Source organism: Emydura macquarii, unplaced genomic scaffold, assembly GCF_026122565.2.
Source record: "Emydura macquarii macquarii isolate MOO-44397 ecotype Brisbane River unplaced genomic scaffold, CSIRO-AGI_Emac_v2 contig_71, whole genome shotgun sequence".
In the NCBI taxonomy this organism is placed as follows: Eukaryota; Metazoa; Chordata; order Testudines; family Chelidae; genus Emydura; species Emydura macquarii.
In genome coordinates this window covers 3,987,691-4,013,875 of record NW_027130208.1, presented here as the reverse complement: position 1 = coordinate 4,013,875, position 26,185 = coordinate 3,987,691, and the positions used below count along the sequence as shown (strand labels likewise).

At 38.8% G+C, this 26,185-nt stretch overlaps 1 protein-coding gene across 7 annotated transcripts in view; it reads left to right on the top strand.

Annotated features, from left to right (window-relative positions):
* CADPS (calcium dependent secretion activator) overlaps positions 1-26,185 on the top strand; it is a 332,826-nt gene that overhangs the window by 232,431 nt on the left and 74,210 nt on the right. For 2 of the 7 annotated variants that reach the window (XM_067541594.1, XM_067541578.1), the window contains exons 14-18: positions 6,585-6,686; positions 7,839-7,902; positions 8,604-8,727; positions 11,982-11,999; positions 23,881-23,987. In XM_067541594.1, the coding sequence (XP_067397695.1) occupies positions 6,585-6,686; positions 7,839-7,902; positions 8,604-8,727; positions 11,982-11,999; positions 23,881-23,987 (415 nt within the window). Of the gene's footprint in view, positions 1-6,584; positions 6,687-7,838; positions 7,903-8,603; positions 8,728-11,052; positions 11,122-11,981; positions 12,000-23,880; positions 23,988-26,185 lie in introns of all 7 variants that reach the window. The other 5 variants (XM_067541588.1, XM_067541570.1, XM_067541603.1 and 2 more) reach the window with 3 other exon arrangements.

The following is a 26,185-nucleotide window of genomic DNA, read 5'->3' as shown; positions in this document are numbered from 1 at the left end:
TGACAGCTAGTGGGTGATCTGTGTGAAAGGAGTTGGTGTTAAATCCAGTTTCTCAGTCCCATCACCAAACATCCACACAATCAATTATCTCACTAGAATTTGCTCGGCTTTTGCACACGAGTGGGCTGGTGCATTGCCCTTCCCATAGTCATCGTGTTTCACAAACACTAAATTCACTTTCAAAACAAAATCAAAATGGGTATCTCCTCGAGCTGTTGCGTTTGTAGGTTTTTAACAGTTGTAAGTCACCAGAAATATTGCTGTTTTGAAGTAGTCTGTGGAACTTGTAGAATTAAATATCTCCAAAACATTTTAGAGCTTTCTCAATCATGGTCTCATTAATATTTGGTTCATATCACACAGCAACAAGAATTTCATGGAGCTGGTTGAAAAATGGGAAACCGTTTTTACAATTTTTTCCTGAAAAAAACTTCATAGAAATTTCAAAAACTTTCAACCAGCTCCAGACATTCAGAACATCTCCACATGCTCTCTTTGGAGACTATATTTATCCTTTGATTAATAGATCTGCAGTGGCCACTAACATGGCATGATGTAGCAGAGAGTCGCAGGTTAACAAAACCATACTACACGTAATTCCACCATTTTTATTTATTCGGGCATAAGCTTTCGTGGGCAGAAACCCACTTCTTCTCATGTATCTGATGAAGTGGGCTTCTGCCCATGAAAGCTTACGCCAAAATAAATTTGTTAGTCTTTAAGGTGCCGCAGGACTCTCGCTGTTTTGCTGAAAACAGACTAACACGGCTACCCCCCTGAAACCATTTTTATTGTTTCCTGGATCCATTTATTCACTAGAGCCATGATAGGTATGTATTGACACAGTACATGTTACTGATGTCTTCAAAATCTAGTCTGTTGTATAGGCTGAGATGATGCAGAGTGCCAGTGATCCACAGATAAATAGCGTCACTTTACCCGCTGACATGATACATTACCATGGGTGTAGGAGAGGGAGACGTGCCATGTAGCATCCACGCAGACTAGCCATAGTACATCAGTGAGGCATATTGCACTTGAGAAAGAATGAGCCTTGATTCAGCTCTGTCTATCCACAAAGCAACCCGGCCTGGACTGAAACTAGAGAAAAGAGAAGTGAAAGAAAAGCCAAACCTATAGTAATGAGAGGGGCTGTCTTTTTATTACTGTCTCTTGTGGCTGAAGGCTGGGCTACATATCGATGTTAAAAAAGTGCCCTCAAGAAAATATAGAGGAAAAAATACAGAAAAAAAGGACCATGACATTTTTAGGCTATAATATAAATTCACAGGCGCAAGAAAGATTGGGTGAGGTTGAAACTTAATGGCCAGCTCTTTAAAGGAAGTTCTAGTGCAGTCAGTGGGACTCTGTGCAGGTGTATGGGTTTGCCTGTAGGGCTACCTTTGTACCATTAATAGCTTGGACTGTAAATGCCATAATCGCCCATGATGCTAGATAAAAGCTATGTATTCCACCTGGCTGCAAAGCGGTAAGCTGAAGATCGCATCCGCCTCATCTTAGTTTTGCCTTTTGTTAGTTACAATCGGATTATTTGCGTTAATTTTTTGGCTTGATTTCTTTTAGGGGCTCTGATGTGTGTGAAATACATGCAGAGGTTTGTTTACTGCATTTAAGGAGTATTTTCCCCAGTGATAAAGCTTCAAGTAGTTAATCACAAAAGGGGCAAAAGACCATATTTTTTTATTCATAAGCCTCTTCAGTTTTCAGACAGGCTGATGTCAAAGAGATTAACCCACAGGACTATACTGTATATTTATAATTGCATACAAACGCATGTTATTGCCTCATATATTAGTCTTTGTTAAAAACGATTTTGATATATTTGTTTTAGCAGCATAACTAGCCCCGAGGGCCTCTGGGTATAATTAGAAAAGGGCATGGTGGGGGAGGTGTGGCTTACAGAATGAAGCCGTGGCCTTAGGATCACAGGTCCTAATTATAATTTATAATTAACCCTGTGATTTGCACAACTGTCAGAACTAAAGAAAGAAAATCTTTTTGCTGCTTGAAGTGAAAATCTCTGTGTTTGGTTTTTAATTTCACAGCCTGCTTTTTTGGTTGTTTTCCTATTTTAAAAATGAAAAGTTGAAGAAAAATAGGAAACTAGACATAGATTGAAGAAAAGCTTGTAAAACTGTTCCCGTGAAATATTTACATTGAGCACTCACAAATCTGCAGGTAATACCATACGTCTATAATAAAAAGGGTTATCTCTGAAAAGGTGCTTTTGGGACTGACTAAATATAAATTTAGAAAAGAGGCCTTTTTTTATTTCTGTCCTCCCCCCACTATTTCAACCAGGCTCCTCTAATTTCCCTGGCAGGATCAATATAGTATCAGATGAAAATCTGTTACCATTCAAATCAGAAGCATTTATATTATATGCTGACCTAAATCCATAGAATGAGAGGGACATAGATACTGTGTGATATGTGTGTGTGTGTGTGATGTGTGTGTGTACACGGTTATATTTAAAAACCCTATAGGTGCACCACCTCTTTCACTATTTCACTCCTACCACTGCCTCCCCCCGTGTAATATAAACCACATGTGTGCACTGTGAACTTGTGTGTTAGTTTTCTACAGTTGTGTTTTAGCTAAACATATTGTGCAAATTTTATTTGCTGCAGGAAACTGTGATTCTATATGTAAAATAAACATCCAGTATGAAGTTGACAGGACCCCTTTGTTAAATAAAAAAAGCTAATACCTGCATGAATAAGAAAATTAATACATGAGACTTCACCTTCTTTTGAGGATGTCTTTAAGAACCATCAGTTGTGTATGTTCTGACAAGGGAATTATCTAGAACACAGAAGTGAACGTGACATTATAGAGATGATTATATAACATTTAGTTTGCTTAGCAAAAGGAAAAATAAATATACTTCCTCCAAATTATTCAGTTTTTAAATATATTTGACTGTAATTTTTTTATTTTAATTAGGTTTCAGAAATGATCACGCTAATAAATTAGGTGCAGAGTTTTCAATGGTATTTATGTAGTTCTATCAATATCTCTGCATTTGTCACTAATTAATGAGTTCCTAATGCTTCAGCTTCTGTGGAGATGAGCAACAAAAATTAACATAACCCATAAATCTGAAGATGTGCAGCTGGGTTATAGTATTTGAAATTTGACAAACCCATTGGAAGTATTATTATTTGTGACATGGCTCAAGATGGGAGATTGTGAGGAGAGTAAAGATGACAGAACTGGTGCTAACCACTGTGACAACAACTTGAAAAGCAGCCGACATGACATCTTTCCTATCATGCTGCCGAAAATGTCAACTTTGTGAAGGACAGTGAGAAAATGGTTTGCCGAAAATTTGAAAGGTAGATTCAAGAGATGCTCATCATGTCAGATGTAATATAGTCCACAGCTGTTTGAGAAAGGAAGTCCTTGCAGTTGTGATGACTCTCAGTTGGCAGGCCCTTCCAGACATCCGTGCTGCTCCAAAAATGGCTACAGTTGACCTGTAGATTGTCTCAAGTTTGTAGTAGAATGATATGCAAGAGCGAGGAGTTGTTTATCGAACACGCAGTTATGTAGTGTGCGCAAGGTAACTTTTTAATTGGGTTAAAATGGGCCAAATTTGGCATGGTGTCTTAAAAATGCCAGGCCTAACTAGTTATTATGGCCGAAGTGTGGTGAATATTATTTTTAAAAATATATTGTCTGCTTGTAGCTGTATATATAATGAGTTATTCAGCTGTATAGTTACAGTTAGTTATAGTGTCTCAGTGCAAACCATTTGGGCATTATAACGTAACTTAGATGAGTTGAGGACAGATATTAGTTCTAGTCCTACAAGGTGTGGACCCAGCCGTGTGCCCACATAGAGTTCCTAACAGGGTCAGTGCTTTACACTGAAAACTGCCAGAGTGCTAAAAGTTTGGGCTGCCGCTCCAAATTTTAATGAGCGGTTTTGCCAAAGCATTGCAAGTGTCTGAAATTGGTATTGCATGCCAAGTACTAAAATAGCTGGATCAAACAGAATTGAAATCTGATTCAAAGCCTATTGAGCACAGTGGAAATATTTCAGTGACTTCAAATGGGTTTAGGATCAGCCCTAGATAACAACTCTGGACACAAACCCGCTCCCACTGAAGGCAATGGAAAATGCACTGGGACTTTAATCCAGCAAGGGGCACTCTATTCAAACAATGGTATTTGAAATTAACCATTCGAACTAAAAAAAGGCCTGGAAATTTATAAAACTAGTATTATTTAGCTGAGAAGCCTCCTGGCACATGTACCATTCCTGGGAAAATATGTCTGCATTTAAACTCCTACAAATACTTCTGAATCTTCTGTGACTTTACTTTGAGGGGTATTGACTCAACAAATGGTAACATAATTTTCTGAATCTTTCCAGTTCATCAGCATATTGTTCCTAGTTTGCGCCTTTTACGGTCAATATACTGCGGCTACTTCATTTGCCAGTTGCTGGTACAATTGACCTTAATGGTCCTATATGAGTTGTTATGGGTTTTGTGTGGGTGTGCACCCAAAAGTCAAATGAGGACTTCAACCCTGTCGTGTCCTTTGACATGAAGTATTTATCATGGAGTATCTTGAAAAATCTGCCACACTACTGGCAAGCAGTCTGGATTCCCCAAGGTACACAGCAATGTTCGTGTGGATAACTGAGGACATGAATAAGATCTGAATCAGAATACTAAATATTTCTGGAATTTTGGATAAAAAATATACTAAGCATGTTAGCCAGGTATGTTCTAAATTCAAACCCTGGCTTACCTGCTTCTTCAAAATAACTAGACCTAATTATGTACTATTAAGACCAAATCCATTCTTCCATAGTTGTTTAATAAATGTGTTTCCCAGCTAAAATATTATATTCCACAATTCAGCCTCAATAAAATTTTTACATTTGACCGTGGCAAATAAATAATAGGAGATTCTTATGGAAACGCTGATCAAATTTAAAGATATCCACTGTCATCAAGGCCTTTTAGTATGTCTGGGTTATAAGTGTTATTTAATTTAGCTTTAACACATACATTAATATAATGAAAAGAAAATCAATTAGGATTCTGTTAGCATCTCTGGATTTGTTAAGAGAACTTTTTACCTGTGTTCTACCATCATCACTAATATTTTTGATATTAAGAGCTTTCTGCATCTGAGGTCAGTGAAACTGACTGTACAAATTGTAATTTTTCTTTTAATTTAGGGCCTTTTGATTCTTTAAAAGGAAAATAAAGCTAACCAATTAACCCCTGACAGGAGGTTCATTACAAGCTGTGTAATCCTTTGCCAAGCCTTTTGTATAGCCAAACTAGTCTAGTCCTAAGGATTTACACAGCTTAAAATGAACGCTGGAGGAGGCCTTTACTAAGAACATTTGTTCAATTTTAAGACATCTTCCGTTACCTAAAGAGAGACTGTGCTGATATAGGCTACAGAGTAATACACAAATCTGTATACTTTGCTCGTCAATAATAGAAACTGGTGATGTTGATTGTCTGGATTGCTAATTCCTTTAGTGAATGGATTAGACTAGCCTCTCCCAATTCAGAGATTATACTGTGGCATGTAGAGGCGGGGGAGTAGAGGATGCTGCTTTCAGCTCTAGCATTGGTGCAAATCAGGAGTTAGTCAGTTTAAATCAGCAGAGTTACAAAGATGTAAAAACAGAGAATGTGAGCAACTATCAGGCACACGGGGACTCTCCATGTTACCTATCAACATTACAGGTGAAAAATAGAAGAGATGATTGCTTGCACACTGTGCTCTGTGAAAGATGGGAAATACCCCCAAGGTAGCTACTCTTGTCTGCCTTATTCATAATGCAGTCCTGTGCATTAAAAATAATACAATTGGAACAAATATTCACTGAAGAGCATCTTTGATTACATGTATTACTTTTTATGAATTTCTTAAACTCTTGACCAAAGACAGAATTTTTTGGAAATGCAAAATGTACATCCATCTTGTAGCATATACTTCCATTTGTGCTCCTTCCTCTTATGTGATAAAATGTAATAAAGTGATTCAATGGAGATGAACGAGTGCGGTATGTTGTATTCTGTTTGTATGTGAGTTTCTGATCACTATTCTTTTATACTGTGAACGATATTCAATTTGATAAATTGGAATATGAATATTTCTATAGAAATGAATAACATATTGAGCCAAATAATAGGACCTACGTGCAATGCTTACTTAATGAAAATTCCCATTGCAGTCAATATCTTAAGTATTTATGTGTGTTTCTATATACACATCTGTGTATTTTTAGTGAGAACTACATTTTTGCAGGGTTTCCTGCAGTAAACAAAAATATAATGATTTCACTATTTAAAAGCACATATTCCATAATTTGAAAATCAGTATTTATTTTATTCTGAGATATGCTATCTAAACAGTCAGCCTGCTTTACCCGTTAGTGCTTTTTTGAATGGCACATGCACTATATCCTAGATCTAATAGTCGATGACATCCATTTCCGAAAAATGCAATATCTTGTTTGCCGTACAGATGACTTACCAGGTCATGAGGTGAAGCTTGAGTCATTCATGGCATTTTTCCTTCAGGCCTGATGGAATAGGAACTGTAACTGTAGAAGAGAAAGAACGATTTGAAGAAATCAAGGAGCGACTCCGCTTGCTTCTGGAGAATCAGATCACCCATTTTAGGTAATGGCAGAGGCTCCTGGCATAAAGTGAGGGAGGGAGGATGCATTTCCTCAAGACTTCATCCCCTAAAAGACGAGTCTTTTAATCTCAAAGGCTGCAGCTTATTATAATTCTGCATAAGTAAAATGCACAGTGTAAAATAACTTAGTACATTAGGGTGCCAAAACTTGCAGATGCAGAAGACATGAACATGTTCATAGCTCATAAACAGAAGGCTTAACCTTTTAAAGGTATTTCAACCCAACTTGCCCATATAGGCACAGCAACAAGCAAACATAGTTGACAATTAATTGAAATCAAATAATAAAAGACCCTGTGATCTTATTTCTTCCTCTTATTTATCCCCTTCCGCTTAACACATTCTGCTATCTATTCCCAACCCTTCCCAGTACAAAGAAAGGCAGGCTGAGGTTTTTTTATGGATGTTTAATTTAGGGAATAACGGATGTCACCAACCTCAAACCGGGGAGGTGAGTTGCCTCCTATCAAACTAGCCTTTTCATACAGTGGTCAACCTCAGTTCTCAAGATAAGAGATGGTGTAACTCTCCATGCGCACTCAATTCCGTGACCGCTCTTCACTGCAACTCTCAAAAATAAAATGGTCAGCTGAACAATTAGTTCTGGCCTGTGATTATGATGGGATCCCTAATTTCCTGTCTTGAACTATCTGGTCCTGTCCTTGTCAGAGTCCCTTTTCCTTTTATTGGAGGAGATATTTAACCCCTTCCTGGTAGACCTAGCCACTCTCCATCCTGGTTAACAGCCAGATTTCATAAAGTGGCAGATCTACCTGCCCTTGACTAGTCAACCAGCTTTTAATTTTCCTGGTGATTGATTCCCTGAGTTAGGGGTCTATTCTCCGGGCTCTGGGATCACATCATGAAGAATATTTCTGAGATTTCCGAACAGTCCCATTGAGGAGACGCCTAATCCAAGTTACTCTTCCAGGCCTTGATCCTGCAAATTTCTCCATACAGTCAGCCCCTTAGGCCCACATGGAGCCGCTTGAATGACCGGGGCTTAATTCCAGGAAGCAAGAACAAAGCCCTCGCCCCACCACGTAGTCTTTATTATCATATCACTCTTATGCTTATTGGTATGTATGTCCACATCCATTTGAGCTAATCTTTAAAATTGGGTGTTTTTCTAGGTATTGCTTTCCATTTGGCCGACCTGAAGGTGCTTTAAAAGCTACTTTATCCCTACTGGAAAGGGTAAGCATCATGGTAACAAAGACAGGTTAAAATTTCTAGGTTCATATTCAATCCTTTCCATTTAGTAGAGTTTACATCGCTATTAGATTTATGAATAGATATACCAACAAAATGAATTAGATATTGTTACAGTATCTGTAAGTTCATGGGCAAGAGTGGATTTCTAGTGTTGTAATTATACTCTGTAATGCAATTTACAGAGAATTCAAACTATTATGAATTATGGGCCTAATTCTCCAGTCAGTTAAACCAGTTTTGTGTCCCAAGGTGATGCAAAGTAAGGAACGAGGATTCAGTGGAATCACGCTGGTATCAAACTAGTGTAATGGGATGGTGAATCAGACCCTTTAAATTTATGCCAAAAACTTGCCTGAATGACTAACTGTTCTAAAAACCTTCATGTCACTGAATAAAGTGGTTGCTTGCAGAAATAGTACATGAATTAACTCTGCAGTGATGCCTCTGATCAGGACACCAGAGGGTTCTTAACCTACGATTTTTGGAACTAAAAACATGAGTTTCTACTGCTTGATCAAAAGGATCAAGTCCACTGGGACTTTTTTATGTGGGCTGTCCACTAGGGGTGGACAAAGAGCCACAGTGAGTTAGTGTTGGGTACACGTGCGTTGGTCGAACGAACCAAAACAGAGCAGTGATGTGTGTGCCTAGTGCTACAACAAATCAGGTTTTTTTATATCTAGGTTCTGATGAAGGACATAGTTACTCCTGTCCCTCAAGAGGAGGTAAAAACCGTCATCCGTAAATGCTTGGAGCAAGCTGCTTTAGTCAATTATACTCGACTCTCCGAGTATGCCAAAATTGAAGGTAAGGCAATTTCTTTATGGTGTTAAAATTTGACTGCTTCTCTATGGAAACAATTATTTAAAACAATGCATTAACTATTTATTCACTTGGCAATGCAACTGAAGTCAAAGGGAATATGGAATTGGCTAGGAAATGTTTTGTGGTGGTGGTTTTTTAAGAATTAAGAGCAGAGCTTAGGCAAAATATTTCTTTTCCTAGGAAAAAAAGATGAAACAGTTAACAGAATAATAGCTTCTGCGGACCATTAGCGCTTTTGGCCAGTGGTACAGTATTCGTACTCGTGTCTGTTTAAAAAAAAAAAAAAAAAAAAAATACATGGGATGTCATGTTTGTAGCTGAAAAGGATAATGCTGCTAATTGCTTGTGACAGTGGAGTTCAGGGAACAATCCAAATATAAGAAGCTAAGAAATGTTTTACCTCTGCTTAATTGTTTGTAGCCAACTTAAAATGTCTTTTTCTGGGTTGTGTATCACTCCCTTTGCTTTGCGCACAGTGGAAGTCATCAATCAGTTGATCCCATTCTTGCATCAGATTTCATTCTTGTCATTCTAAATCCAGCAGAGCTGATATTATTGACCTTTTAAGTTATGGGGGAATAATAACTGGTGACCAGAGACACATGTAGCCATCAAAAAGACATTTTAAAACTTGCTGGAGGATATGTGTTTTGTTGGGGCTCTATGATCAGCTAGATCTTTATGTGTTAATCAGATTTCATTGTTACCTTGTTGGCTGCTATAGAGCAATTTGAAATTCCTACACAATTTTATAAGTGCTTGTAACTGAAAGCTGTATGTTCAGAAAGAATTGTTCTGCTCTAGATTTTGCTTTTCTGTCATGTGTGAAATAGAAAGCTTTACTAAAGCTGGATTCACATTGTACGCTTCTACTGAAAGAAAAATAATCACCGTATGATTTGTTCCTTGCCCTTGTTTACATGAGGGCCTGGGTTATTATATATCAAATTTTCTGGGTTCTGTACATGATATGTCCTCTCTTTTTCTATTTTTTCTGTCTGACGATGCAAATTGTGTACCAGTGGTAATGAATTCATTGTTATGCATCCAGTGAGAAACACTTAAGAATTGGGCACTAAAAGGATGTTTATCAACTCTTGACTTGGTAATGAGTGACAAAAATAGAGAAGGATTGAAGGTTTAATAAGCACTGTATTATCAGGCAATTTATCGAAGTACTCAACTTCACAGGATATGTTAATTGGTGTATTCTGTAAAATGCAATGTTGAAACATACTTGACAAGGATGGAGAAGGACTCAGAATCAAAAAGCAACTTTTGTTTTGATGGATGCTTCTACCAAATGCTGGCTTCCCTAGGTCTCTGTGTAATATCACTAACCTGTTGGTAAGATTTGCTCTCTTCTTTCAGATAAATCTATGCAAAAACAAACTTTATGATCTGTAAGTAAAAATGCATTCACTTCCAAAATAGAACAGCTAGTGTGTACTTTCCTTTTGTGCCTCAATTCTTCTTGGTTGTGTTAATTATCTGCCCTCTTTTTTGCACTGTGACTTTTAGGTCTGGGAATACTTTGAAGCAACAAACTTTTTTTTTTCCAGCTACCTTTTCAGAGAAATACTTCATTCCACACTACCTGCTCTCTTCTGCTTCTCTCCTTCCTTCTTCGTAATTGGCCACAGCCACTTTTCTATATTGCCTCTATAAAAGTGGCTGTGACACCAATTTCAAAGCATGCTGGGATTGTTAATTCAAACAACCCAACATCCGCCAGCTGCATGCATCAGGTTTTCGCTCATGAGCATAGTCCACTACAAGCTAAAATAGTTTGTAAAAAATAAATTGTCTATACATGATGCATTTCTCTATACAAATATGATTTTGACATTAAAAAGCTTCTATTTGAATATCCAAGCATTTAAGAAATACTTGTAACAGATGAGGAAATCTCAGTAGCAACCCTGCTTGCGGCTATGTTTATGAAGAAATACCTGTACAAGCCTCGGATACTGAAGGCTAAAATCCTTAGTATCTTGGAGCCTTAAATCAATAGAATTCTATTTCCCTCTATTCATGATGTTTTGATCATTATATTCTTGCAAACAATTCAAAATAAACCTATAGAATCATGGTCACAACCTCTTTTGTGACTCATGGGCATGCTGAATGGTTAATCCAGTAGATCTCCAATTTTAAATCTCCTTCTTTCTTTTATCCTGTGTGTATCCCAAAATACCCTACAGCTATTTTCCTTTTAAGCTAATGTAAAGTTTTCCTCTGACCTATGACCTATAACCTCTTTACCTCTGACCTAAGCCTCTTGCATGCCCAAATCCTCTTTTATAGGGAAAAAGAGAGAAATGTATGAGCATCCTGTCTTCTGCTTGGCCTCTCAAGTGATGGATTTAACCATTCGTGAGTACCTACCACCCTCCTGTCCATGCTGTCTTCACTCTTTCTGTTTTCATTACTTCAAGAAAAATCCAGATCCAAAACAATTCACTTTCCTTGCTTCAAGTCTTTTAGCATTGGCTTGTCTGTTGCTTCTGTCTGTGAAACCCAGTGTGAGAAGTCCAGTCACTTTTTATCAGTCTAAAACAGGTTAGACAATTAAGCCATTTGTTTGTGATAAACTCAGATTGTCTGTAAGTTTTTTCAGTTATTCTTTATGTCTGTGACCTGAATGCATTTTTACTTTGCTTCTGTGTAGCCCCAATTTGTAAAGCGCTTGTCACTGGTACACAATCAAAAGGTAGCAGCAACACTGGGGAACAATGAGCTAGAGGTCAGATAAAGGACGTTTGGAAAAAGTCATCCCTTTTTCTGTGTATAAGATCTTTAAACAATCCTGTATATAAGATCATATGAATCAGTCCTTTCTCTGTACATCAGATCTTATGTGTCTCCTGTCTGTTATCTCTCAAGCAGAAATGCTTTACTTGTTCTCTTTCTAGATTTTATTTATTCTTTTACACCAAGCTCTGGATGGAACATATGAACTTGTTGCTTGGAGACCTCCTGTATGTTCTCAGAGCTTAGTTCACTAAGTTTACTAATTTTCTATTTGTGCAGCATTTTCTTTCACCTCTGTGAAAGGAGTCTTTTTTGGTGATATCATGCTTCTGGGTGGTGGGAGTCACAGGGCGACTTTTTTCTTTTCAAATGTCATATATCACACATAATTGGGGGCATTTTGGTCCACTTGCTCATTAATCCTGCATATCTGTTCTTGTTTCTCTCTTTTCTCTCCTTGTTGCTCTCTCTCTTTCATATAGAGAATCAAAAGGATGCAGGTGAACAATTGTATATGCATTATAAACTGCTAGGACTGTTGAGTTATATTTATCTTTGTTTTCTTTTGGTAGCTCCTTAAGATATGTACTCCTATAGACTGAAGATGGAGTTGCAATAATACTTAAGGAGTTAATTTGTGCTGTCTCAACATACATAATATCTTGAACTTCTCCCTTAAGATATAGAGTAGAGCAGAAGTATTTTGTAGTGAAGGTACAGCCTTATAAGGAGGCTTATTTATAGTGCAGAGAAAGTTTCTGGTTTTCCAAAGGAACTAAAACTAATTTTTGGCACAAAAAAGTTTGGATGATTTGGCCTTTAATCTAAATCACCTAATAAGCACATTTATAACTAAACTAATCCTCATTTTTGTTTTTCATATCTTCTGTTTTATGCCCTATTGGGGGGGAATGGTTTATTTGTTAACGTGTAACTAACACTACAGTCAGACAGAAGTTATGTTTGTCTTTTTTTGTTCGTAACGTGTTGGTAACATGTAATGAAACGAGTGCAGTTGAGATAAATACGATTAAAATTGACTTCTTTTCAGGAGTGATTTTGGAGTTGCAACATGCCAGTGTTTTCATTACTGTTACACGCAAGGATCCTTTGTTTGAAAGTTCTTGAGATCTGAACTGTTAGTTTCTTTTTCTAAGTCATTATTTATGTGTTGTGAAAAAGGATATGCTTGATTTCAAAAACTGTTTCGAGAAAGAAATTGATTTTAAAATGAAATACAACATCTTGGGGGCCACGTTCTGCTCTGGCCTCTATGGGTGCATCTTTCACTGTCAGCATGAGAGTGGCCCCCTGTTTAACTTTGGCCCAGTATCTCTTTCTTTATTTTTTTATATTAGTGGTATTGGTAACAGGCCCTAGTAACAACAACAATAATTAATTTTTCAGAAAACAAAGCATGGATGTTCTTTTTACATAAGTTCACAAAGAAGCACCCAAAAAAAGTAGTGTATAATATTTGCAGGAGCACCTGTTACCAATAATTGCATTGGATTTAATTGAGCATAGATCCCAGTGTGTCAGTAAAATCAGGACAATGGCCATCATCTTTTTAGGCCCAGACACAGACTTATCACATGTTTAATATCAGGGAAATTAGGTGGGACATTTCAGAGGGCCCCATTTACCTAAAAACACAACAGGTTTACGTTGCTTGAACCAGCGAAGGGGACACAGAGCCAAATCCTATTTGCCTTCCTGAAGCCTGACCTGTTTTGACTAAATCAGGGCCAAATGTGAATGCTACTGCTCTAAATGTTAAAACAACGAAAGTTCTGTAGCACTTTAAAGACTAACAAATTTAATTTCAGCAGGCATAAGCTTTCATGAGCTTCAGCCCACTTCCTCAGATGCAGTTGGTAGAAATGATACTGCAAATAGGTCACATATATAGGAGGCAACATATACATATCCAAGGGCATAGATAACAGTGGGGTAGGTGGATAAAAGCCGGGTACTTGAGGCCTAATGACAACCATTGAGTAGGAGGTGACAATGGGTGATCAGAGCAAATTACTTCTTGTAATGAGAGAGCCATTCCAAATCCCTGGTCAGAAAAGAAGGGGAGCAGGTGGCAGCAGCAAATGGCAACAAGTGTGTTTGATGCAGATGCAGCAGGAGAATGAGACAGGGACATAAATGATGCAGTTAAAGGTCAGCCACAGCTTCATGAAAGTGACAGCGGAGTGTGGTCTAATGCACTATAACTGCTTCACCACAAAGGCGGAATAGGCTACCTTTAACCTCACCCTATCCAACAAGATCACTGGATTTGGTATGTGCCTGAATCCCCCCACCCCCAGCCTCCTCTTGTCCAAGGAAGCAAGGTTCCAACGAATGGGTTCTTCAATGTGTCTACAGTATGCAGGCACACGCCCCCGCTGCCCAAACCATGGGGAGGTCTCACCCCCTACCAGTCTCATCAAGCACCCATTCCCATTAACAGAGCTTTCACGATCTACTGTTGGATAGGAGCAGAATAGCGTTTTGCCCTTACTCTAGGAGTCTGTGTACCAAAGGGCTGTGCCAACTTTCTGCTCTCATGGGTCCCATTATCAGCACAGGGGATTACTGTTCAGACCTGATTCAATACCAGTTTCTTCCATTCCCAGTGGGCTTGATCCAAAGTTAACAGAAAGACTGCCCATCAGCTTCGATGGGCTTTGGCTCTGGCGCCGTGTGCGGAAAGGGCGGGAGATGACTATATAAATGGGCAACTCTTGTCTGTTGCCTCCGATCAGCCTTTGCTATGATTTTGACAGCAGAGTTGTATCCTTGAACTAACCAGTTGATTCATGGAGGCTACCTCTCTCCAAGCCACACACCAACACCAATTTATCATCCAATTATTAATATATTTTTTTTATTTCCTATACTCCCAGGCTCCATTCAGCAGAAGAAACCCCATCCCCTCCACCAGTGTTTCCCCGTTATTGTGTCTGTTCTTTAATCTTCAAGACTCTCACTGGTTACGTGGGTGAATCCTATTAAAGACCTCCCCCAAATGTTTAATGTCCGGGGATTCACCCCCAGTGCAGAGGGCAGTGGTGGCGGGTAATGAGGGGCGAATGGTATGAAGCACCACCAAGTAAACCTCCTCGCCTTTTCTTCAAAACAAGGAAAGAGCCTTTGTGACATATACTGTGCTTCTCCATGGAGCATCATGGGAGATGTAGTCCGAACAAGGGGCCTGGCCTATAGAAGAGAATGGGGTCACGATGTGCCTACACAGTAACTCCCACAAGGCAGTCTGATGGCATTTCAGAAACAAACTCTCCGTTTTTGTTCTAAATACTTAATTTTTTTAATATTTTTTTCCAAAAAAGTTCAAAATTTTCAGAGGAGAAGGATAAAATCATTTCTAGCACGCTCTGCAGCTGGGGAAGGGGAGCATTAGCTGGAAACATCTAGCTCCTGCAATGCAGCACTCTAGAATGTGGTCAGCTGGGGGCGGGGGGGTACAGTAAGGCGTGGATGTGGCTTGCCTGCTCATTTTCTGGAGCAGCAGGAGTAGGAATTACTGCCCAGGAGCTCCTGGTGGGTGGGGGGAACAGCCCCAAATCGTTCAGTCGACTGATGCAATTTGGGAGCTCAGGATTGATTTTGCGTGGGGAGAGTGGGCCCACCAGTATGTGTGTAGGGAAGTGGAGAGGAGATGGAACAGGCAGACCATCCACCAGTGACGAGGCTGAGTGCAAGGCGAGCAAGTGCCACTTGAGTTCCCCCTGAGCCCTCAAAACAGGGCTTGGGTGGCGTAGGGGCCTAGTGCCGATGCTAAGCCCTGGGTTGCATTTCAACCTTCCCCAGCGCGCTCGTTGCGTTCCCGCGATGTCACAACAGAGAGCTGTGTTCTGTGCGTTGGCAGGCACGATGTCATGGTCTGCCTGTATAGCGGTGAGGAGGAGGGGCAGACAGCCCTGCGCTTGGGGCCGTTACAAGGGAGCGTGGCAGACTCGGCTCATTATTGATCTCCACAAGTGACCGTCCTGGAATGTCTTGCAGTTCAGCGCTCACAGAGTCAAGCGTGCAAGGCATTCATTGGAGAGAGATCCAGCTGCTGAGAGGCACAGAAGAGGTCATTTTGCCAAACCCATTTTTTATCACGACAGCTGGGTGGATAACAGTGTTTTTAAACAAATATTAGCATTTGTAAATGAATTCCCTTCCGCCGTTCTCCCTCCCCTTCTGCACTCGCTAACTGACTCAGTTTTACCGGCAGGCTACTGCGTCTGGGTCATACTCAAAAGTTGCATGCACAGATTCATCACAGCTGAATTTTAAACTGACGCATTGAAGTGCTCATTTGCTAATCCAGTCAGGGACCGGACGAGATGCTGTGTGATTTATCTGACCAATCACAACTAAGCAACTCAGTCTAAATCATTTAATATTCATGATCAACCCACAGAGTAAGAAAAAAGAATTTCCTCAGATAAATGGGAATAACAAATAAATGCAAGGCAATTGTAATCTTCACGCTGGCAGTCCACAAGCAGAAAAAGCATCTAAATTCATTAAAATAGATGGTTATTCACTCAGCTGTATTTTATATTCTCTTCCATTTGCATGCTTGCTTCAGTCCGGTGATGTACTGCTACTTAATTCCTGTTATTCTTTGAAGTGGCATTAAGTTGTTTTTAATTGCTCACATGTTATGAAGCCATCTGAAACTCATTTTACCTTAATGATTCATAAAAGTTATTAAGACAGGGCCAGAAAGGTCAAAATCATAGAATCATAGAGTTGGAAGGGACCTCAGGAGGTCATCTAGTCCAACCCCTGCTCAAAGCAGGACTAACCTCAGCTAAATCATCCCAGCCAGGGCTCTGTCAAGCTGCAGCTTAAAAACCTCTAAGGATGGAGATTCCACCACCTCTCTAGGTAACCCATTCCAGTGCTTCACCACCCTCCTAGTGAAAAACCTTTTCCTAATGTCCAACCTAGACCTCCCGCCCTGCAACTTGAGACCATTGCTCCTAGTTCTGTCATCTGCCATCACTGAGAACAGCCTAGCTCTATCCTCCCTGGAGAACCCCCTTTCAGGTAGTTAAAGGCTGCTATCAAATCCCCCCCATTCTTCTCTTCTGCAGACTAAACAAGCCTATTATCAAATGGGCCATATCATCCTGTTAATCTTTCTGCAAAAATCCTATCAACTTCAGTAGGACTTCCGCACAAGGGCAGAATACAGTGCAGTGAATTTTAAAGTACTACATGACCGTGCCTCAGTTTCCCCAACTGCAAAAGGGGGATAATTATATTTTACTTACTTTTCCAAAACACTCTGAAATCTCCTGATGAAAAGTGCTCCCTAAGATATAAGTCATACTGTTGTTATTATTTATTGGCCAAGATAATAATATTTAGAGGTCAGGATAGATGTTGTCATCTCAACACATCGGGATCTGGGCACTGAGTTAAATAGTGAGAACTTCACTCATTGAACTGAAAAACCGCCCCCCACTCCTGCAGGTTTCTGGTGTATTTGATTTTAGGATATTACATTTTGTTTTGTAACAAAATACAGTTGACTTACTGAAAGCTTTTTTTGACACACCGTAATTCTTTTTCCCAATGTGATAAAAGGCTACTTGTGCCATCTCCCCAGCTTAAATCAATTATTGTCGATACTTATCCTAATACTGGCAGCTCTTTTTCACATTTTTATGCTTGGCTCCAAGTGAATATATGTACAAAACAAGTACAAAACATCCCTCAGCTTGTCAGGACTTGAATGTTTTTTTAATTATTGCAAGATGTTCTCCATAGTGGTGCCTACACTAGCAAAAAAAATAGGAGGTTAATAATAGTTTCCCATTTTGCCACTCCAGCTATAATTCCCATTGCCAGGGCCGTTTTAAGACCTTCATAGGCCCTAGGCACACTTACCTTCATAGGCCCCCCGATCAAAATAACTAATTTGGTTTTAAGCTATTAATAAATAGTTTTTTAAATAAAAATAAAAACTTATATATAAATTTTTTTTTGTAGGCCCTAGGCACTGTGCCTGTTGTGCCTCATGGGTAATACGGCCTTGCCCATTGCTGTTGATATTTTTAGCAGTACTAGTACCGTAAATCGGTGATGTGCTATACAGTTACATGATGCTCTGCAGAGTTAGACACACTCCCTGCTTTGAAGAGTTTACCATCTCTAATAAGTAGCACTCAATAAATATTACAGAAAGGATGTAGCCAAATAATGGTGCCTTTTTTTTCTTTTCTTTTTTTTAGTTAGTGTCTGTGTTACATTAATTGCAGTATACAGCATACTGGGAACAAATCCTGCAACCTTTATTCAGCTAAGTAAATTCATATTCTTACAAGTGGTCCAATTGCCAGATTAGGCCCTGTTGCTGGTCTGTACGTTTTGTATTTGTCCAGCAGCAGCTGGTAGTTGGGAGGCAACAGTTTGTCAGATAGTGAAAGAGTAACAAGTATCTGCTGACTTTATGTTAACAACTGAGATTTTTAAGTCACATCAGTTAGACACACATTCATGAACAACATAAAATATTTCTGACATTAACTCAAATTAATACTGGGAAGGAATTAAAAAAAAAACAAAGAGAAACAAAAGGTGTAGGAGGGAAATCAAAGTGAAACTTAAATCTGCCACACTGAAAAAAAAATTGCAATCATACTGTTCAATTTAGTGAAAATTGTAATGTTAAAGCATCCAGAGCTGTGCTTCTAACAAATTATTGATGCTAAATATTAACCCAAAAACTCCATATAATAAGATTTTATAAATGAATTGTACATATAAATGTACATAAATGTACATAATATATATACAATAATATATATGTACAACATATATATGTACATAAATTGTACATATGTAACTATCTGGGACCCAGATCCAGCAAAACACTTCAGCTCATGTGTCATTTTAAGTACCCAAGAAGTGGCATTGAAAGTCATGGGACTACTTGTGTGCTTACAGTTTAGCATGTGCTTAAATGCTTGTTTGGATCAGGGCCGAATTTTTTTAATTTCCTTACATTACAAGCATAGGGCCAACAAATACAGCAGTAACATGAAAAGTGTCAGTCTGGAATAGAAATGGTGATTAGATTTCTTCCTGCTGATCCAAAGTGTAAGAGAAACAGCTACTGAGCCATTCCCAGCTGCCGTGATAAGGATTCTGGCCCTCCAGTCCCAGGTATATTGAGACTTCAAGCAAAAGCCCAGGATTTGGCTCTTAAAAAGGATCAAACAGTGAGTTTTGTTTGGCCTCATCATAATTAACCTGCCGTCAGACATGCCACAAAACCACTCCGTAACGTGTTAGTTTGGCATGGAAGTTTCTGCCCAGGGCCAGATTTCCGGTTAGGCATTCCAGGTGCTGGCATTCTAGGGGCGCCTAAACAGTGGCCAGTTTGGGGGCCCTGCACAAGTGCCGGCACCCTGGACACACCCCCTGATCCTCTTCCCCCTGAGATCCCGCCCCCTGGCCAGGTCGGAAACCGGAGCCCAGGGGTGAGCATATCTCCCCCGCCCAGAGCTGGCTGAGCCGGTCACCCCAGCCCCTCCTGCCCCCTTTATCCCCCCCTCTCCCTCCCCGCACGCGGCAAACACGAAGGTCAGCTGTAGAGGGGGTGCTGAAGATGCTGTGCCGAGGGCCCGTAAGGTGTAAATCCGGCCCTGTTTCTCCCCAAGCGAAGGCTGCAGGTGGGGTGCGTCGGTTAGGATTGAAGTGTGTTTGGTGGCACTGTATCAGGAATCTCACACACACCCTAGAGATAGATAGATAGAAACCACCCTGGCACAACTTGCTGACAACCACTCAACGAAAGTCTCTCTCAAGCTGTCTCCCGTATATTTTAATAGTGACTTGCTAAGGCCTGCAGCCTTCACCATCCTTTCTTACACTACGTTCTCTCTTTTCTCCTCTTCTGCTTTTGACACTGCCACAAAAATAGAAAACCACTGAGGCTGCACGAGCCAGTCATGTTCAACAGCTGCAGAATCCAGATGCCAATAAAGCCTGAAATATATTTTTCATCTGGGTCATTGTAAGCATCTAGGTCTGTAGCATTTCATAGATATTTCAGCTGCTGGCAGTGCAGTAGCTGGAAACATATTTGAGGCTGATGCAGGGTCAGATTACTGCAGGGCTTGAACTCCCTGCTTCTCCTGGATGCAATTTTCCTCTGGCTTTGGTACCGTTCTGAGGGACCGACTCTCTCTGACACGTAAGGCACATTACAACACTATTTGGGAGCCAAACAGATTGCATTTTATAGGGAGGCATTACCATAACATGGCTAATGGATTCACTTAGGAGACAAAGGTATAGTAGCTGCCTATCAGCATTAGTCCTCCTCCTGGGATCCTTATGCAAACTTCCTTTTCTAATGTTTTGCTGGGAAATGTTCTCTTTAAATATATGAGCTGAATTTAAGGGCCGCTGGCATGGAGCTGAGTCGTGGTCCTGTTTAAATGTTGAATCAGAAGGAAAATCTTTAGTATCATTCCCTCAAAGCGTATAATTTTCATTATGTGGGGGTGTAAAGAATTTTTTTGAGAAAAGAGCCCCTCTGGTAGATGAAAAATGAGGACCAAGTTGTTTCTGGAGTTGAATGAATAGATTTGTTTCAACTCTTAGCAGAAAAAAAACTAGTATTTTCAATCTGAGGGTCTACATTAAATCATTTAACATCTTAAAGGAGTTCAGGACATGTGTGTCTCATTTTTACTCTTCAGTGGATGGTTTTTCTATAATCTGATCATTTCTAGAACACTATCAGAATTAAAAACAACCAAAAATCCACTTTGTATAAACCAGCAGCCAAACTAATTCCCTCCCCATTTCCTTGGAAAATGCAAAGGACTTTTGGCAACAGACTGTCCAGATAAATATGCCAGATTCCTTACAAACAGAATTATTAAAATAGTCACAATGCAGCACTCAGGCTATTAAAAAGGTGTTGTTAAGTATAATAGTAAATATAGCACCAGAATATTCATCATATATGATTTGCCTATGTGTATGCAAAAGGAAAGGCTATTTTCATAGAATTTTTGCTATGCTGATATTGTAAACTATATGACAGATGGGTCAAGTCCTGATTGCAGTATTCTAACATTTGGAATAGCAAGTAACATATTTGATAGAGCTGGCAAGTTTTATATATGATTCAACCCAGAATATAAAAGCCACTAGAATTCCAAGTTGAAAATAATTAAATGAGCTGGAAACAATCAGAAACCACACATTTTTAAAAGTGACAGATTTTTTTACATGTTTAAATTGCACGAAGAATGTAAGAATATAACTCCCTTTCACCAACAGTGGCGTTTAAGTCTAAAATCGGTAATTGGTCTTTGCAAAACAATTAATTCCTATGTTGATTGTTTTGATTATCAAACCTCACAATGGGCATTGGGACACCTTCACTAAGTAACCTTTCTTACCATTGTGGGGTGCAAAAAGCAGGCAGTATTATTTCACATTTCTCACACACACATGTAAGTTTTAAATTAACATACTAAACTCTTCCTTTTTGCGCTTGGCTACATGAAATACAATTAGCATTCAACTGAATCTTAAGCATCCTGATTACAAAGTACTGTAACGTAGTAGAATCTGTTGACTTCTAAGATGTTTGTCGTCAAATGGTGTTATAATTGTGAGATACTTTAAGTAACGATAAGCAGCTTATTCCATTTGTATTTTATCATTTCTGCTTACTTTTCTTTCCAAGTTTACATCTTTTAGTCACTGTTTATGATGTCGTATGTCTCTTTACTTTTGGTGTGTCTCTCTCCATCACTCACAAACAGCTCGTCCATCTAAGCCTAAGCCACCGGCTAGGCCATCACCATCCACTCAAACGCAGCCTAACATGATAAATCAGATGCTCAAAGGCATGCCTAGACAAACACCAAGTACTGTAACAGTTTTCCTTTCTTTTATTCAACCGTCTCCTAGTTTAGCAGTTTTTCGTTGTTTTAGTTTAGTTTAATATTAGGAAGCTAGTTCTACCTTGAGGATTTTTTAAAGTATCTAGCACAATGATGTAGGCTTTTAGAGACTTAGAAATCGTAGTATTTATTTCAGAATGTCCACATTTTTTGTCTAGCAATGTCTGACATATGCAACATTTTCAAATATCAACGTCAGCACAAAATAACATTGTTGTTGCATAACATTTTGCATGATATCGATGAATATGTATGAGCTTCAAACGATGTTGTATGAAATGTTTGATAAGTATATGGTATACGTTTCATTTAACTGTCAGTGCTCCAGCTATCTCAACAGAATATTCTGATGTATAGTAACTTACCCAGGGAAATATTTAAAATAAGAGGGGAAAAAAAAATAAGATTGACATCTGTTGGCTGCCAAAGTTGATAAAGCAAAATATTTTCTTTAAAGACAGCATCTCCGAGCAGTTGTTCTTATTAACACTTTTGTCTTTTAGTTGTGTTTGAGAGCAGATCACTGCCACCAGGGAAAGAACAAACCTTACCGGGATTTATACTGCACCCGTTGCACTCAGCTCCCATTGACTTCAGTAGGGTGGGGAAAGCACCCATGTATTTTGGAAAGTTTTTGTGGCCTGTTGTTGCACAAAAGAAAAACGCTGTCTCTGCTGCGGAGTTTGCATGCATAAAAGAAAGAAAGACAGACAAGATAATAATTAGCTATCTGTTGCTCAGTATTTGCCTAGATAAAATATATGAAGGGAAACCTGGGGAAAATCTTTCAAACTGGGACAGGGACTGACCCTAATGTCCATATTTAGGGCCCAATCCATCAGAACATCTGCACAAAAAGTACTTTACTGGATTGAGGCCTTTGGCGGCACATGACATGAAATGATCTGATTTTTTCAAGGCACTCAACATCTATCGCTCCCATTGACTTCAGTTGGATTAGTAGGTGCTCATCACTTTTTAAAAACTCAGGGCATAGATATAGGTGCCTAAATGTGGATTTAGGCCCTTAATTTTAGGCTCCAATATTGAAAATGTTAGCCATTGTTTTTTAATGGAAAACCATTTAACTGTAGGCATTAGGGTGCCCGCAGAGAGGTTTAGTGCAGTTTAACTAATCCATTTTAAATTCACATCTTTAGTGAATTAGGATTAATTTTCCCCCATGTTCCCATGTAGACAAGCCCTAAATCAGTTTTTCACAGCTATGAGCCACTGTTTTTTGTTCTTAGAGATCCATCTCACTGATGCATTTGGCCAGCTCCTTGGAATCTTTCATGTGATATCTGGATGTTATTTAACAAGTGGTGGAGTTTATATATATATATTTATTTATTTAGATTTCTAATGAAATATTCCAAAAGGTGTTAGTCTACAGTATATAACATTTAGTATATTGATGCATAAGTACTGGTATAAGATGCACATAAACTTTAGATTGATTTCATTTTATAAGGTTTGGAGAATACTGGATGATAGTAGGAAACAGCTCTGTGTTTTCTCCACCTTGCTTCAGTAGTTGAACTGCGTGATTTATTTTAAGGGATTTTATGCTTTAAAGTTGCATATTTTCCCATAAAACTGTATGCATAAACACATAGTTTGATTTACCGCTGTATCATTCTAACTTTACTCAAGCATAATTCCCTTGTTTCCAGTGTAGTTTTATCCAGAAGTAACCAGTGATGAACTGGACCTGCAATATTTATTCTGCATACTTGGGACAACTTATAAAGTTTTTACAAGTTTGACATTTTTTTTTACTGATTCCCATTACATATATAAGTCATATGGGTAAATGGGTAAAATCTTTCAAAACAGTAGGATCTTTTTAAGTGCACCCACTGTATATCATTGAAATTAATATATCACTATTATATTCAACAGCTTACTTTTTAAAAGGTCCATTTAAATGCAATTTTAAAAATTCTGTGTAGAATCATAGAATCATAGAATATTAGAGTTGGAAGGGACCTCAGGAGGTCATCTAGTCCAACCCCCTGCTCAAAGCAGGACTAACCTCAGCTATATCATCCCAACCAGGGCTTTGTACATCAAATACATAATACCACAATCTACATAAATGCATGTTGTCATCTATTAATAGCCAGATGCTGTCTCTAGGGAATTTGCTATTCTTATTTGAATAAACAAAGTCACCAATTCAAATGGAAAGTAAAACAATTCATACAATATTTTGAAATTCAGAGCTGGAGCACTGTGTTTTCATAGTATAAATAACAAATGTGGCTTTATGGTTTGCTCAGTACTAATTATATAGCATTTAACACTTGCATGAAAAGTTTTTTAGAGTTATTAACTATTATGGGATTTTTTTAACCACTTCATCTATTGGCCATACATCCAGCCCATCATATTTCGCTCCATTTTAACTCAAGTTCTTGTACTACAGAAAATGTAGGCCGCTTAGTCACTCCTGGCAAAAAGCTAGAAGATACAATACGTCTGGCAGAACTGGTAATTGAAGTTCTACAGCAGAATGAAGAACACCATGCAGAGGTGAGCAGCAATGCTCTGACATGTCTTGGGACAGGATCTTGTTGGTTAGGGATAGCTTTGTCCATTTCGCTGTATATACCACGTGATGAATGTTGAACCGGGTGCCTTCATCTCACTGTTAAAGCCACACAGTTTTCTTAAATAACAGTGTCAAAATATAATTACAGAAAAAATAAACTTGGGGAAAGCAGTTCTTTAGAGGAGGCGGAGAGGTTAAGCAAAATAGGCCAAATTCAGGTCTCGTCTACATATGTGGATCCTTTCACGAGGGTGTCCATGAGAGCTGAATCTGACTAACTCAGCTGCCTAATCACAATATAAAGTCTGTCCACTTTCAAGAAGGGCCATGTGTTTCAAAAAAGTCATATGTTTTTATACTTCCAAGCATAATGAAATTAATCAGCTTCAGCAGACAAACACCCAAACAGCATTCGCTTGTCACCATTCATCGTTGTAGCAAAGAAAAAGCACCACAATGGAACAAGCTATTTTTGGTCTGTTTCTTCACATAGAAAATTGTTTTAACAGTTTTGTTTGTTTGTTTGTTTTACTTGAGTGTCATTGAATATGATGATCTTCTAATGTGCTTCTTTTACTCACTGTGGCTTTTCAGTCAGCCACTCCTTTCTCAGCTTGTTTGGAGTATCTTGACTGTGGGTTGCTGTGGATGAAATGAATTGTTCTCTGTTACTGAATATATAGGTTATCCAACTCTTAGCAAAATGAATAATAGCTTTATTCTTCAAAGCCTTCCAGCAGAAAAATTCTTATTTTAATGGGACTTTTAAGCAGAGGAAATCCATATCTCACTAAGTCCAGATATAGGAGGACCTCAATAGCATAGGTCCTGATCCTGTAATGGCTTAAACACATGAGTAATTGCATTCATGTGTATAGTCTCATTGATGACAAGTCATGAGATTATCATCTTGGTGGGACTGTATATGTGAGTAAAGTTACACATGTGTAAGTATATACAGCATCGGGCCAATCTCTGTGATAATTGTTGTAAACCTGATCATTTTAAAATTCATATTTAACAATTATTTGTTTATAACTTTAGTATTGTTACAATCATTCACTATTTTCTCCTCTCCTTCACACACACATATATATATATATGTATATATATGTAGAAAGAGAGAAAGAGCATTAAATAAATTTGAGAAATAATGTCACAATCACCTAAAAATGTCATTCCGATGTATATTAAATTTACAGTACAATCGAACTTATTTCTACAACACAACAATCCACAAGTCCCAACTAATGCCTGATTGCATATTTAAATTTCCTCCCTGTTTTTCTACTGTTCATTCAATCTTGGATGATCCCGGCAGGGGAAAGAGGTATGTGACTAAACTGAATGAAATGAGTCACCTCCTGTCATATTTCGTGCATGCCCTCTCGGTACCATGTTTCCTAATGGGATTTTACCTGGGTTCACCTTGCTTTGTAACTTTGATCCGAGGAATGTAACAGCAACTTCGGAGGGACTGCTTGTGGAATTGGTAGCCCTCCACCGAAGGATAAACGTGGGACTGTATCCAGTCCAAGCATGTAGCAATGAGTATATTTTACAAACGCTGCAGTTACATCCCAACACAACCCTACCTGCCTGGAATCTTTCCTCAGCCTGTTTTTACCTCTGTTGTTCTGCATTTACCTGATCTATGGTACACCACTGCAATAATGAGATAAGCAATAAACAGTTAGGATGATGAAAGTCTTCCTTTAATTTTGTCTGTATGTGTATTGTACTAGATATACGGCATTTATATATAGAGAGAGACGATAGACAGTGGTGAAGAGTGAAATGATCTTTATTTTCGTTTATTCGGGAGGCTAGCTGTATGACTCGGAAAGGGCAGAATTCACAGTGTGAGTTGTGATAGAACATCTACAGAAAATAATGCATTATTCCACTCGTCACCGTCCTATGTTATATGTGCACACTGTAAGGAAAGAACTCCTTTTTTTGTTTGTTGTTTAATTCAACGTGGCAGCACGTTGAGGCAAGTGGCACGTGTGAGCTGGACACATGTTCTGCCATCTACACTGAGAAGATAAAAATATGCTTCATGGTTTCAGAATACAAAGGTTTCATCAGAGACGGCATGTTTGTGGCAATAGGAAGATAACACGTATATTCTGCTCCTATTTGGGATGGTGATCAGAAAGGGTGAAATTCATCCCGG